This window comes from Podarcis raffonei, chromosome 13 (assembly GCF_027172205.1).
Source record: "Podarcis raffonei isolate rPodRaf1 chromosome 13, rPodRaf1.pri, whole genome shotgun sequence".
NCBI lineage: Eukaryota > Metazoa > Chordata > Lepidosauria > Squamata > Lacertidae > Podarcis > Podarcis raffonei.
The window spans coordinates 32,398,899-32,413,889 of record NC_070614.1 but is presented as its reverse complement, the minus strand read 5'-3'; the positions used below and the strand labels follow the sequence as shown (position 1 = coordinate 32,413,889).

General features: G+C 39.8%; 1 protein-coding gene across 1 annotated transcript; it reads right to left on the bottom strand.

The window, feature by feature from the left end:
- Positions 1 to 6,643: 6,643 nt before the first annotated feature.
- LOC128401052 (E3 ubiquitin-protein ligase TRIM39-like) lies at positions 6,644 to 8,531 on the bottom strand. The gene is made up of 2 exons (XM_053363939.1): positions 8,285 to 8,531; positions 6,644 to 7,757 (listed from the first exon to the last, which is right to left on the bottom strand). Exons 1-2 carry the CDS (start codon positions 8,331 to 8,333, stop codon positions 7,213 to 7,215), a joined length of 594 nt encoding a protein of 197 aa, XP_053219914.1. The 5' UTR covers positions 8,334 to 8,531; the 3' UTR covers positions 6,644 to 7,212.
- Between the last annotated feature and the right edge of the window lie 6,460 nt (positions 8,532 to 14,991).

The following is a 14,991-nucleotide window of genomic DNA, read 5'->3' as shown; positions in this document are numbered from 1 at the left end:
ACAGAAGATAGATTGTGCCATTGTTGTATATTTTCCTTCATTCTTGTGCATGAGGCTTTGTCATATTTGTAAATAAATTTAAAACAAAAAATACTAAAAACAGAGTTTGTTGGGAGTTGAATGCTAATAGTAGGGTCCTCACACCCCACCCCTGACACTTTGGGTCAAGTGAAAGCCTTTATGTAGTAGAGTTCATGTGCAAAGCAGGCGGCAGAGTAGAGACTGAAATGGGGCGATCTGTGTTTAAGGAAGAGTTGAGAAAAGTAAGGAAGAAGGTGAAAGGGAAAAGAGAGTGAATGTGAAAATGGGAGGGAAAAGAGGGAATGGGAGACATGGAAATTTGGTTAAAGATTTAAGCAGGAGTATGCAATGGTCCGAAGAAGAGAAGGGGATGATGTCTTCAGAACTGAGCAGAAGGTAAAAAGAGTGTTATGAGATGTATGTCTGAACAAACAGGCTTATACACCACACACATCAACTCAATGCCCAGGTCCAAGAGGTCCAGGTACCTTTTGTGTGGAGTCAATATGTGAATAGCATTTTCAGTTAAACAAAAACAACAAAAACCTTTTCACACTAGGAAGTAGGGAAATAGTGGTTTATTACATGGAAATGAAAAGAAGCAATGCTGCTTCATACAGCAAGTACAGACACCTTAATCCTAAAGAGCAAAGAGAGTCCCTAACTAGACACTGAGGGCAGTCATGTGCCACAGACTCCCATGAAAAAGAAAAGAAAAGGGAGGGGTACACTTGATCAAGAAGCAAGCAGAACACAAAGTGATGGATCTGAGATCTGTGCCTTTTGAAAAAGTTAAGTTTTCCCCTTCAAGGCAACAGTGTCTCTCACCCTTTCCTTGATTTGTGGTCAAGCAAAGCGTGTGGTTCATAAATTCACTTCTGAAACAGTATTTCATTGTCTGTCTGAAGTCTGGTTCCTGCTTATAGGAAGGTGACAATTAAACGTTCTGGTAAATACAAGGATTTGTATGCTGATCTTTACCGCAACTGTTAAGGGTCAGGGATTTACTATACCTTCCAGGTCATGTCTTAGATAGGAGCTTGTACCAGCATCACAGATAGTTCATGAGAGGTATACTTTATATTAAACTTATGCTAGCTGCACTAATGCCATAATCCATTGGTTTTCAACCAGTGTGCCATCTATTGGTTGGAATACTTTTGTTTTTTTAATCTAGAAGGAAGAAAGTGTTTTGGATATTGAAAAGTTAAATTGATTCTGGTAGGGAGAAGAACTGCATGCAATTTAAAGCAAGTGTTCCACGAACATTTTAAAACGTATTTAGCTTGTTGACAAGGGATATGCAAATTCAAAAAAAAATGTGTCTAGTGGTAAGCTTTATATTACTCTTGTCTGAAAATCATATGTGGGCCCACTGTAGAATCCCTACTGTGATGAAAACAAGAAGGTTAAAAATTTCAGGCCTGGCAACACAAAATGTTATCCATTGCCACTGATTGTAACTTTTTGTATTTCATTCTAATTCTAGATATCTGATTATAATTTAAATAGATGTCAATAGCAATAGAGATGAGGGGAAGTCGTATAACGCCATACCCTCCAAGATTTCTCCAATGAAAATAGGGACATCCTAAGGAAAAGTGGGACATTTCTCTAAATCAGGGACATCCCTGGAAAATAGAGGCACTTGGAGGGTCTGTATGTATATAGAAGCAGCTCTGAATCAATTAAAAATCAATAAAAAATAACAAACTGAGGTTCTGCCACCCCCCCAACATAAATCCTGGCTACACCCATGCTTGTGTGGCAATGGGAGTGTACTCAGCCCAGGAAATCCTGTTGACATCCCTGGTTGAATGTCCCTCCTCAGTGAAACTTGACTAGCACCAGATCTTTTAACTCTTAGATCCCAGGTGAAAACATTGTTGTTCTGGACTTCCGGGTTAGCGCCATTGACTAATGGCGGATTCCCTCCGAGCTCCAGAGGGAATCGGCTCTATAGGAGACGGGTCTTGCCGCGGCGGCGACGCGGGGACCCTCAGAAACCACAGGCGCTGAAGCCTTTGGACCTGGTGACTCGGCGGGCACCATTTGCGCCCCCGACCCGCGAAGGAGACTTTTTAAAGGCTTCGGAATGGGGGACGGGGAGCGGCGCGTTGCTGAGAGTAGACTGCTTCTCCTACGGAGTGAAGCCGCATGCCATGGTCGGAGAGCGCTGACTTCTTCCTTTGAACATTTGGACTAAAAGTAACAACCCGTGAGTAATATGGAAATCGGATTTATAAAAGGAAAATTTTTTTGTTTGGATTAGGCACGGTCGGGGAAGGCGCAAAGAGGAATTCCGTCTCCCCTCCTTGTAAACAACTTAAAGCAAGGACCAGATAACTAAGGTTGAGAGAATATCTTCTTCTTTAGTGGATAAAAGTTATTAATTTCATATTTTGGCAGTATAAGCAATCTTGCTGGAGGATAAGAGTTAATTTTGAGAGCTGAAGTGCCACCCCCCCCGGGACCCGGGAGTGATCCGTGAGAGAGCCTGTTGAGGAGATATAGAAGATTTTGACAGCTGTCAAACTAGCTGTCAAAGCTGGGGAAAAAAGAGAACTTTGTTTCTGTTCTCTTTGCTGGTTATATTTGTTACAATTTGGTTATAAATTGTTGAAAACAAAGAAGAACTGAAACAAGTTAACTTGACTTTTGGGTTGGAACTGGAAGGAATACTAAGTAACCAGAATCCCTCTAGAGGGGGTTCAGGGACATTACAAGAATGGCTGCAGGTGGAAAAATACAGGCTGAACTGGACAGGGTTTTTTTTCTCTTGGGAAAGTTACAAGGTCAGAGTGATGTTTTGGCTACAAGTGTTACAACTCTGAATGCAACAGTAAATAAACTCACTGAACTTGGAAAGGACTTGACTCAAAAAGTCCGTGCAGCTGAACAAGAAAAGAAATCTGAGAAATTTGAGGAAGTGGAGAAAGAGATACATGCTGATCCAGAGGAAAAGGAAGGAGGAGCTGCAATGCTGCAGATGACAAAGGAGAGCCAGAGGCCTGTCAAGATGGATACAAAGGAAAATAAGAACTGGATGATGAAAATTTGGTTTGAATTGGAGAATGAAGAATGGAGAGATCTCCTTATGTGGAGATCTGAAGACCTATGGATTACAAATTTGATTAAGGTGGAAGCTGGAGCTTTTGGGACATTTGGACTTAAAAGGATTAAGAAACAAGATTTGAGCTCCACTTTTAAATATGGAGGTCTGGCTGGAAGAAATATGGACATTATTGGGACAGAGCTTCTCCGAGATTTGGTGTTTAATACAAAGGACTATCAAAAAAACCGGCAGAGAGGAATTGAGAGAGAATTAAGAGCCTCGGACGTGAGGTCTCCAGGCTGATAGTAGATAGACTGATGGACATTCGTTGGGGATCGAAACCGGGAAAGGGGGGGTGGGGTTTGGGAATCCAAAGGGTGTACAATTATATTCTGATTCTTTTTATTCTGTTTTGTTATTAGTATAAAAATGGGGAATTCGTGGAAGGGAATTGGGGTCGACCTTAGAAAAAGATTTTATGAATGAGTATTGATGTATAAAGACTGATGTTTATGAGTTAAAATTGGTTATATAAAATGAATTAAATATAATAATGAACTAAATATAATAAGGTTAAAAATTGGGGATAAGAACTTGTTGAATTAATAATTGGAATTGGAATACAAGAAGGGGAGGCGTGGGGAAGTCATGGAAATATGTTATTGAAAATAAGGATTGTAAACGTTGAGTGTTTTTGATTTTTTGATTTTTTCTTTTTTTTCTTTTTTCTGGATTTTTTGAAAATTTCAATAAATATCTTTAAAAAAAAGAAAAAAAAAGAAAACATTGTTGTTCTCTCAAGCATATAATGGAAAGGGGGCATAATGATTTGTTGTTTAGTCGTTTAGTCGTGTCCGACTCTTCATGACCCCATGGACCAGAGCAGACCAGGCACTCCTGTCTTCCACTGCCTCCCGCAGTTTGGTCAAAAGGGACATATACTACGGGCATGGACAAAGACAAGGGGCATAATGATGGCAGCAACCATATTTTTCTTTCTGGAAGAGAAGGCAACTGTGGCTTTATTAAGAACACCCAGACTTTCAACCAGCTTGGGCCACATGTTACAAGTCTGTGTGCATGTTGGGGTGAGGAAGAAAATATTAGGCATTAAAGCACACTTTGGATTATCTTGTAAAACTAGGTTTTTAAAAGAAACTTTGGAAATTCTGTCAATTCCACCTGTGAAAGCACCACTGAACAAGTTGAGACTCTTCCATCCAATGCCACATGGAATTTTCTTTCAATTTTGTCATAATCATTCAATTTATGTAGCAGTTAGAGTGCCTCTTTCAATAAATATTATAAGGCCTTTAGGTCATGTTCAGAGCATTTGCTAAATCAAACCAAAAACCTCTCTAGCCTAGCTTTCTGTTCTCACTGTGTCCAAGATACATGTTTGAAGCCCACAAGTTGAACAGAGTGCAAGAGCGGATAGCCTTCTCTGCAGACAATAGTGATCACATTACAGGCAGAGATGAGTCTGGATAGTATGTGTTTGCACAAGCTATTAAAAAAACCATTAACCTAACAGGCTAAAAAGTATGTTAACAAAAACCTCAAAGGAAGAGAAAAAATAAGTGAATATTTAATCTCCAGTTAAAACATTGCACTTGAAAACAGCATAGTCAGGAGCTCCCCCCACCTGTTTCTTGACTAACAAGAATTTCATAGTGAGCCACATTTTTCAGTAAGCAAACCCTAGCTCTACAAGATGTCATTTATCATATTGGCAAGTATTCCGCTAATGCAACCATTATGTTTTACTGCCAGGAGGTGGTTGCTCAACTGACGAGGAGGAAAGGTTTCTTGGTAGGGTAGCTCCTTACACATCACCAGAAAAGAGGTGATATATTTGCATAAAATCAGCATGTGCTAATTCTGCCTGCAAGAGAAATGCTCTGCCACTGAGCTTCAGCCCTTCCCCTAAATTAATCTGTAACTTTCTCTGTTTTTGCTGGTCAAGGTTCAGCAGCATTGAACCTGCTCTCACCCTGCCAAGAAGAAAAGCAGAGTGTTCTACAGGACTGGGCCAATGAAAAAAAGTCTTGTTTTGAGCAAAGGCAGCAATCCCTTGCAGTGCTGCTTTGCAATCAGAGAAGACACTTAACAATGGAACCCCCTGCAGAAATGAACCCCAGTCCTCAGTTTGGTGGGCGGTGCAGGGTATACAATGTCTCACTTACCTGTCAAGCCCTGTATTTATTGAGGTGTTTCGTGTGTGTGTGTTTTTACCCTGGTTAAAAATTAGCCCATTCCCAAACTAATTTCGGATGGCTTCCTGGGTTGGCCAAGGGAAGATTGCTTTGATTAGAGCCACAAAGTTGATTGCGGAAGGGGACTGTACATTACTTGTAACATTACTTCTATTCCGAGTCTTTTATTCTCTGACACCAATATGAGAAAAAAACACCCTGGTTAAACTAAAGGCCTTTGCTAATTAATTCTCATCTATCTGTGGTTTGTTTTCATTTTTTCTCCACAGTCTCTTTCGAATATTCCACAATTTTCAAAGGCTGTGTAGTTACAGAGCCTATATAGAAGAAGGGATAAAGCTCCCCAATCACTTGTTATTCTTGCCAAGAATGATTCCATCTGAATGATTGCATCTGAACTAGGAAGCTGCTTCCTGATTTTTTTCATACATAAGAAGAAAGAGGGCACTTCAGAATACCAGTGTGTGCTTCTCTATGAGTACGTGTTTTACCTGTAGTGAATTGAGCAGAACAGAAGGTGAGAGGTGGCAGGGTGCCAAATTCTGGGCACACACAGGGTGCTGCCAAAATTTGAAAGAAGTCTGGCCATGGGTCCCAGGAAGGGTTTCTTCCGGAGCAGCCTGTGATTGCCTGCCTCCTTTATAGCTGGTGGGCCTGTGCCTTCCCAAAACTTGGCATTTTAAATTTAACAATTCTAAAATTATTATTATTATTCAAAATACAGTAATCAAATCAATAGTATTTACTATGAGTTTCCTTGTTGAACAATATACAACATTTATGCAGTCACTGAAACTTACTTTCCCTATTTATACATGCTTACAAGGAAAACTAAGCTTTGAATCATTTATAATTTTAAAATTATATTAAGTTTCAACATTTTCAACATTTACAGTCAAAACACAGTTTCATCTTTTATTTTTGTTAACCACCCCCATTTTCCATGGTGTGGTTGTTTCTCCTCTTCTGCTGCACCCTATCTTCTATCTATCAAATCATAACCACAATATTATAATCTGATCTATTATTATAATATTATAATCTAATCTATTATATTTCTAATCTAATTACTTCTGTTGCTCATAGCTCAAATCCTGCTCATGAGTTCAACATACCGTAATATTTCTTTAAATAGTCCATAAAAAACTCATCATTAGATTCTCTTAATTTTATTGTTAATTTTGCCAGTTCTGCATAGTCCATTATGTTACTTTTCTATTCTTCTTTGGTTGCAACTTTTTCTTCCTTCCATTTCTGTGCATATAAAATCCTAGCTTTTATTGTTACAGAAATATTAATTTATACATTTTTGAAATGACTTTTTATTTTCCTTCAAGTAAAATCAGAACTTCATTCTATAATCTATTATATTTCTAATCTAATCTAACCATTTCATCTTTTGTCTCCCATTCTAATATCAGTTTATACATTTTTGAAATCTGTTTTTCTTTTCCTTCAAGAAAAATCTTTTCAAAATCAGAACTTCATTCTATAAACACATTTTTAAATTATTCATTAATTTGATAATATTGAAACCAATCCATTACCCATTCTTGGATTTCTTCAAACTTTTTCAATTTGCATACATTTCCAGAAAAAAAACAGTATGTCTCTATATCTTCCCCAATTCTCCATCACATTAAGTTTCTTTGGTGTACTAGTTTATATAGGGGATAGCCATAAAGATGTTTCCCTTTCAAGTAGATCTTGGTATCTTGTCCACATTACATATGCTTTGAATCATTTCTACTTCTTAGATGCGGGAACATGATGGAATTTATTGATGCCATTGTGTCTCCTCTGTTTCTCTCATTTTTTGGCAAATGGATTTATACCACTATCCTGGCTAAATGAAAGGGCTTCACTAATTCTGAGCTATTCCAGGGCTAGCTGGTGTGTTTTCCCATTCTGTACCCACAATCAGTCTTCCAAATTCAGTGGAAGAATCCTTAGTGGAGAACTATCTAGCTCTGCAGTCACAGATCCTGTGGAGAAGAAGGGATAAAGTTCCCCAGCACCAAGTATTTTATAAGTGAGCAATTTCCTTTTGCTGCAGACATCATAAAAAGATAAGCTTCCAGCTGATTTATCTAGGAATATTCCTAATCTTTTAAGCTTTCCATTCACTTTCAGGCGGGTCCATTGCTCTGGCCAAGCCCAGTAATCTTTCCCATCATCACATCCTATGACCCAGTAGCCATTCTCAGGAGACAATTTGATCTCCCCCTTTCTAGAAGCGGTTGCAGAGGCAACTCCCAAGTCCCAGGTTTTCTTCTGACCAATCTCCACCTCCCAGTAATGTCTGCCTTCTGAAAATCCACGTTTTGCCAGAATGAATGTGCGGGAGTCAAACCGCTCCTTCCAGTCAGAAACCTTAGAAACATTTCCTGTGTTCCAAACGCTTTTGCCATCTTCGGACACTTTTAGCTTTGGGTGAGCTGTCCTGGGGTCCAAGATCACATCACCTGCAACAAAAAGAAAGGCCTTGATTCAAAGGCACAGACTTAAGTGAAAGACGAGAAATTGTTAATGTATAAATTAAGTAAGGCGGTCTGTGTGCATCTCTCTTTTAAGTCACCAGTCTGTGGACCACACTCTCAACTGTTTGCCAGAAAGCTGCATATTCCTGCATTGCAGGGAGTTTGACTAGCTGATCCCCAGGTTCTATTGTATAAACACATTTTATAAGGTATTTCTACTCAAATTGTGCATTTAAAAAATGGTTGTGCTTTTCTTAAGCCAAACAGTATTAGGTAAGCAAACTAGTCTAGTAGGTGTGGATCTGGACTACAACTCCCATCAGCCCCAAACAGTATGACCAATAGCCAAGGATGATGGGATTTGCAGTCAGGCACCATCTGGCAGCACTCAGGTTGAGGTGTGATTACAGGATGATTTGAAGAAGCCCTAGTCAACAAAGTGCTGTTTGCAGAAGTTGCTGGTTTCTCTCCAAATTCCATTCTGTTTGCACATCATTTTGCATTCTCCTCACCTCTGTAGAAGCGGGCATCTGAAAATTCTGTGAATAAAGGAATGAACATAAAGGTTTAATTGGCAAGAATGTGATAGATACTTCTACTCATTCTACAACCTAATCAATCAATGCCATGGGCTGGATCCAGATTTAATCATGTGTAGAACATACTGTTTGAAATCAGTTGGGTTTAACTTAGTTTCAACTAAATTACATCTTTTTGATTTCGATAGGTCTTTGCTATGTATGACCCAAGCCTTCTTCCACTGTGGTAAAAGTGTGTGTGTGTCAGGAGGTGAATGTGTAAGCCCCACGCCCCCACATTCTTATGTTCATGGGCTCCTATCTGATCTTGATGCAATGAATGTGAATGTCTAAAGGGGGCTTTAACTTGCTTTCAGGTGAACATACATGGAAGCTTTAGTGTAAGAACCCTGGCGGATTCGGATCATGTTTAATTAAATGCTCAAAGAAGCTCTTTTCATACCTTTTTCACCCCATGAACTAAGGTCTAGAAGACCCTGTATGTAGATGAATATTGTGGGTGGGTGGGTTCGTGGGTGGACTGATTGATTGACTGATTTAAAAAACCTTCCTTTGTCAAAAGACCACAATCAAAACAATTATTATAATAAATATTTCATTAAAAATATATATTCTAAAAGCATAAGTTAGTTTCTACTCATCTCAGGCACAACTGTAAAGCATAATATAACATATTTCTAAGATGAGGAAAATGCAGCACTGACAGCTTTTTCAAAACTCTGCACAGATATGATATGAAATGAAATTTAACAACTGCTCAAATTTCTTTATGTCCAAAACTGATGAAAATTTGATAATACAAAAGCTTGAAGTGTGTCTCCTCTTTGGAACACACCCTTTTTGGTTAATTCCTGGACTAAGTGCAAAGAAAACGGGGAAATGAAGTGGTTGTGGCACGTGTGGTATTTTTATGATTCAGGAATATATATTTTTGCAACACATATACAAAATGTTAGACTACTTGCCTTTTTCGATCTTCAAGATTTCTGCAAAAGAAAATTTGCATGGCTTAGAAATGAAGAGCCTCATTCAAATTAACAAAGGAAACAAATTCCAAAAAAATCAGTTTGTAATCTGGAATTAGTAACAAATACTTGTACCCAAAGGACCCCTTCCACAGATGGAAGTCTTATTCTGTCAAATGTCTAATTTATGTTTTAAACTTTGCATATTGTATATTTTATTGTTGTAAGATGCTTTGATGCCTTTATGGGAGATGCATTTTATAATAAATAGGATACTCATTCCATCGGAGGAAGGGAACCTTTGGTTCAGGTTGAGTCAAAATGCAAGGGATTGTGGGGGGAGGGTAAAGGGAGAAATATTTTAGGTGGGTACATTGCTTGCATCGGTTCTTTTTTCTTGAGGCTTCAGTGTCAAAAGCGTCTCTTTTCTGATTTATAGAGACGGAGAGCACTACTAGTTGCCATGTCAAGATCAAGTATGGCTGTTTGGCAATGACACAGCATTCAAATAGGTGGTGCCCCAGGGGCAGGCTGCTTAAGTGGGCAAGGGGCGGATCCGAGGAAAGCCACACTCTCCGACAGCTCCACCCCCTGGCACAGCCTGAGTCCCAGCCTGCCTCCCCATTCGCTGAAGCAGGGTAAGGCTAGGATCCGGGGGGGGGAGGGATTATGCCCCCACCGCTTGTCAGGAAGGGCACCACTATTCCAACTCCCCCTTCTGGGCCCCAGGGAAGCCACTGCCATCCCACAATGCTGCCACACCGAGGGGTGTGCGGACCTGTACACATCAAATCCAAAACTAGTTCTGGGGCAAGTTCAAAGTTCTAGCAGACCAAAGCTGCTCAGTATGGCTGTTTGGCAATGAAACAACATTCATTGCACAGATCAAAATCAAACTAGACACTTGATGCCCCTATTTTCATCAGAGAAAAGTTGGAGGGTATGATATAGTTCTGGGACATGTTCAAAGTTCTAGCAGACCCAAGCTGCTCAGTAAACATACATAGGATGGCAAAATGGAGGAATTCACTTGGAATCTGCATGTTCAAAAACTGAAAGATTTTGCAAGACTTACCATTTTCTTCTACTAATTTATCTGCGAAAGAAGCGGGAGGGGGGGGGAGGGAGAAAGAATTACATTTCTTTCCTGATTTATAGAGACAGAGACCACTACTAGCGGCCATTTCTCCTCAGCAGGTTATGACAATATCACTGTGTCAAATCCAAGTATGGCTGCTTGGCAATGACACAGCATTTGTTGTACAGACCCAAACTGGCTCAAATTGAGGAATGTGCAGCTGCACAGCTACAAGCCCTCAGTCAACAATTTGGATTTGCAAGTTGAAACCTGAAAGATTTTGCAAGACTTACCATTCTTTAGTTTTAATATAACTGCAAAAGGCGGGGGGGGGGAGAAAAAAAAGAATGAATTACATTTCCTTTTTTAAATATATATATACATTTTAATTAATTTTTTAACATATCATTTCCAACAGTCGTTTAACATAACTTCCTGTTACTTTATTTAATTCTGCATAGTCCATTAATTTCATTTGCCATTCTTCTTTCATCGGTAATTCTTCTTGCTCCCATTTTTGTGCCAATAATATTCTTGCTGCCGTTGTTGCATATAAATACAACTTACAATCCTTTTAATCCTTATTCCCACAGTTTCCCCCAATCTTTTAACTGTATATTATAACCAAAATCTTTGGCCCAATGTATCATAACCGACTTTACCTCTTTATCTTTCAAATGCCATTCGAGCAGCAATTTATACATTTTAGACAAAATTTTATAATCATTATTCAATATTTCTATTTCAAATTTTGATTTATTATCATCAAATCCTTTTTCCTTCAAATCCTGTTTAAACATTTCATTGACTTGGCGACAGTGCAGCCAATCATTCACATATCCTTTAACCTCTTCATAGGGTTTCATTTTCCATTTACTTCCTTCCTTTTGTATTAATTTTTCATGTGTGACCCATTTTTTACTCATATTTGTCTTTTTCACACTCATCGCTTCTAATGGGGAAACCCACCACAGTGCTTTACGTTCTAATAGGTTTTTATACCTATCCCGTATTTCAAATACAGATCTTCGGAATATATGTTTACCAAATCATTTATGGACTTTTGTCTTGTTATACCATAAATATGCATGCCAACCAAATCTATTCTCATAACCCTCCAAATCCAACAAATCTGTATTTTCTAACAACATCCATTCCTTTAACCAACAGAGGCAAGACGCTTCATAATACAATTTCAAGTCTGGCAGGGCGAAGCCCCCTCTTTCTTTAACATCTGTTAACAACATATTGAATTCTTGGTTTCCCCCCCTGCTAGATAGGTCTTGAAACCATCTTCTGCCATTCCTTAAAAATTGCTGCCCCCTTGATTATTGGAATTGCTTGATAAAAAAATAACATCTTTGGTAGCACATTCATTTTAATGACAGAAATCCTTCCCCATACTTCCAGATCTCTTTTAAATCAATTCCCAACCGGTGTATAATTATTCTGAAGAAGGTCTATATTCTTTGATGTTAACCATATTCCTAAATATTTAACTTTTTTGACAGCTTGTAAACAGATCTGTTGCTGCAACATATCCACCAAGTCTTGTTTCATATTTTTAACTACCATTTTTGTTTTCTTTTTGTTCAATTTAAAACCTGCTACATGCCCAAATTGTTCTATCTCTTCTAATACTTCCTTAGCACTGGTTAACATTTCTTCTATTGTTAATACCAAGTCATCTGAAAAGGCTTTCACTTTATGTTCCTTCCGACCGACTGAAATTCCTTTTATTTTTTCATTTCTCCTTATTGTCCTTAGGAAGACTTCCAGTACTGATATGAATAATAACGGTGATAGTGGGCACCCTTGTCTTGCACCTTTCGTGATTTCAATACTTTTTGTTATTATATTGCTTGCTTTTCATCCTCCCAAAGGACAGGTAGACCTCCTTTTCCTTCCCTCAGCCTTGCCCCAACCTGGCTCAAATTGAGGAGTGTGCAGCTGCACAGGTACAAGCCCTCAGTCAACAATTTGGATTTGCAAGTTGAAACCTGAAAGATTTTGCAAGATTTACCATTCACTGCATTTAATTCATCTGCAAAAGAGAGAGGCGGTGGTGCTGAAGCCGCCTAAGCTCTTAACTATCTACATGTTATAAAATAATAAATAATTCTGATGAAGATAGAAAAACAAAATACGGTACATATTGTGGGAGCCAGGAAGTCATGGCAAAGGTTTGTAGTGCCACGTGGTGTCTTGCTGACCCAGTGGCCAGCATGTCTGTGCCTTACCATGTATTGGGATTGTATTGACCTTAAATGGAGTTGTGTTTCCTCTGGGCAGTGATGACCCTATATGGTGTGGGTGGGTTTAAGCCTTGGCCGGATGAGACACTGGAATGCAGCCATGCGGCTGGAGAGAAAAAAGGACAATAAAAAGTGACCGGAGAGGAGAAGATGTCTGAAAGAGCTGCCCCTCAGTACATGAAAATATGCTAGCTTTCTGCGTCTTTATTTTATGCTAAATTAAGCCATTTGGAACAGCTGGACTGCTACAAGTGGTGCCCCGTGTGAGGCTGAATAAAAGATACGACTGAGGTTTTTAAAAGAGAGCTAAGAAGCAAGATAAAAGCAAACAGTCTGAGGCAGACTGTGAGAGGATTTTTGATCCAAGCAGTGGATATCATCGACTTACCTCGCCCGGCAAGGGCTGCAAGCGCTATTCATCTTCGGATCCAAGGTGAGTCGATCCCTTAAATATTGATTTTAGAAAAATGGGCAGCTCTTTGACTACTCCCCAACAGAAATTTTTTAAAGACTTAAAATTTCTCCTCTCCTGCAACAAATTGGAAGTTCCTGAGGGAGATTTGATACAGCTCATTCTGGCAATTGATGAACATTGCCCCTGGTTTCCTGCAGATGGGACTTGGGAATTAAAACAATGGGATAAGATTGGAACACATTTTCATGGGCATCCCAGCATTGGTGTTCGGAATTTAAATGCATGGTGCAAGGTTCGATATGCTATGGGTTCTTTATCACCAAAAAATATCTCCATGGCTGCATTGCCAATACAAGCTTCAGCTTCTTTAATTCAGCCTGCTGTCCTGCCATGTGTTCCAGCCCTCACTTTGCCTGCAGCCCCAGATCCCAAACCTCCAGACTGCAGTTCCTCACCAGAGGACCCAAATCTGCAAAAATACCGTGGTCTGGCTGGAAATGATCCTGCTCTTCCAGCAGCAGAAACAGCTACCCCTTTGCAACGTGCAGTCCTTGCCTGTAACTTAACTCAGGATACTATGGCATTCCCTGTTATTGTGCCACCTGCTGGTGCTCCAGCAGGAACTCAAGCCCAGCTTTTGGCTCCAGATGACATCAAGCTTTTGGCACGTACAGTTTTACCCCCATCAGCTCACGAATGGGAAATTGCCTGTGGTGCTTATGCTCCTGCTTTACTGCAACAAGCAAGAGGGAATAATCCAAATCTTACCCTCGCAGATGTGATAGATGCCATGATGGGGCGTGAGCCCCTTGCTCAGGCTTCAGTACAAGCCACACTGCTGCAGATCTTATTGAGGGATACTGCTCTTGCTGCTAAACAAGCAATGAGAAAAATCCCAGAACCTAGAGAATCATATTCTTCCTTTATGGACAGGCTGATTACAGCAGTGAGTAGACAAATTGAAAATCCTGAAGCCAAACAAATAATTATCAAACAATTGGCCTTTGAAAATGCCAATGAGGATTGTAAAGCTGCATTACAACTGATTATACACCTTCCTGCCACTACGATGCTACGCATTTGCCAGTCTGTTGGTACAGCCACCCACAAGGCTCATTTGCTGGCAGCAGCGCAAAATAAAAACCAGCCTGTAGCCATCGATACAACGTTTCCAGCGTGGCAAACCAAGATCACTGATACCTCAGTGTGGGTAGAACAGTGGCCTCCACCAAAAGAAAAAACCGCAGCAATGGCACCATCTCGTTTCTGAACAGCTTATTTCTGAACAATTAACTTTTGGCCACATTGAATCATTTTCATCCCACTGGATCCAGCAGACAGGAACAGTTTGCTTTTACATTGCCAGTATATAACAAATTGCAATCCACCCAGCGATATCAGTGGGTTGTCCTGCCACAACAGCATGCGGAACTCCCCTACACTTTGCCAACATTTTGTGAATGAAGCATTGAAACCTTTCCACATGCGCCACCTAGAGGTGCTGAACACAAGCTGCATCTGGCAGTATTTGCTACACCATTGTTGCCAACAGGAAAATTATATGCTCAGATGGACAAGAAGAAGACTATCTGCATTATAGAATGGTTACATTTACCTCATACCCCTTTGAAGAACATTTATTCCGTAAATGAATCCACATCAGACATTGTTATCAAAGAACGTTCACGTGCTATAGCTTTGAGCAGTTTTGATGTTGCATCAATTTATATGCCTTTTTCACAGACTGAACAGCAGCATTTATTGATCACAAATGCTGCCATGCAAATTGTTTTGGCTGATTTTATAGGTCATCATTTTTAATCCTCCAAAGGATGACCGTTTGACATTTCTGACACAGGTCACCTATGTTTTGACTAACCCCTTGTCTCTCACACCTCTCCCCTCTGCACTAACCCTTTTCACGGATGGAACGAAAAATAGGGGGGGGGGGTGACATGGGAAGAGGG

Bases quoted from the DNA above. Each gene is read 5' to 3' on its own strand.
- LOC128401052 (XM_053363939.1), bottom strand. From the start codon at position 8,333: ATGTTCATTCCTTTATTCACAGAATTTTCAGATGCCCGCTTCTACAGA. The intron at 7,758-8,284 runs GTGAGGAGAATG...TTTTTGTTGCAG, and splicing joins AGATGCCCGCTTCTACAGAG to GTGATGTGATCTTGGACCCC.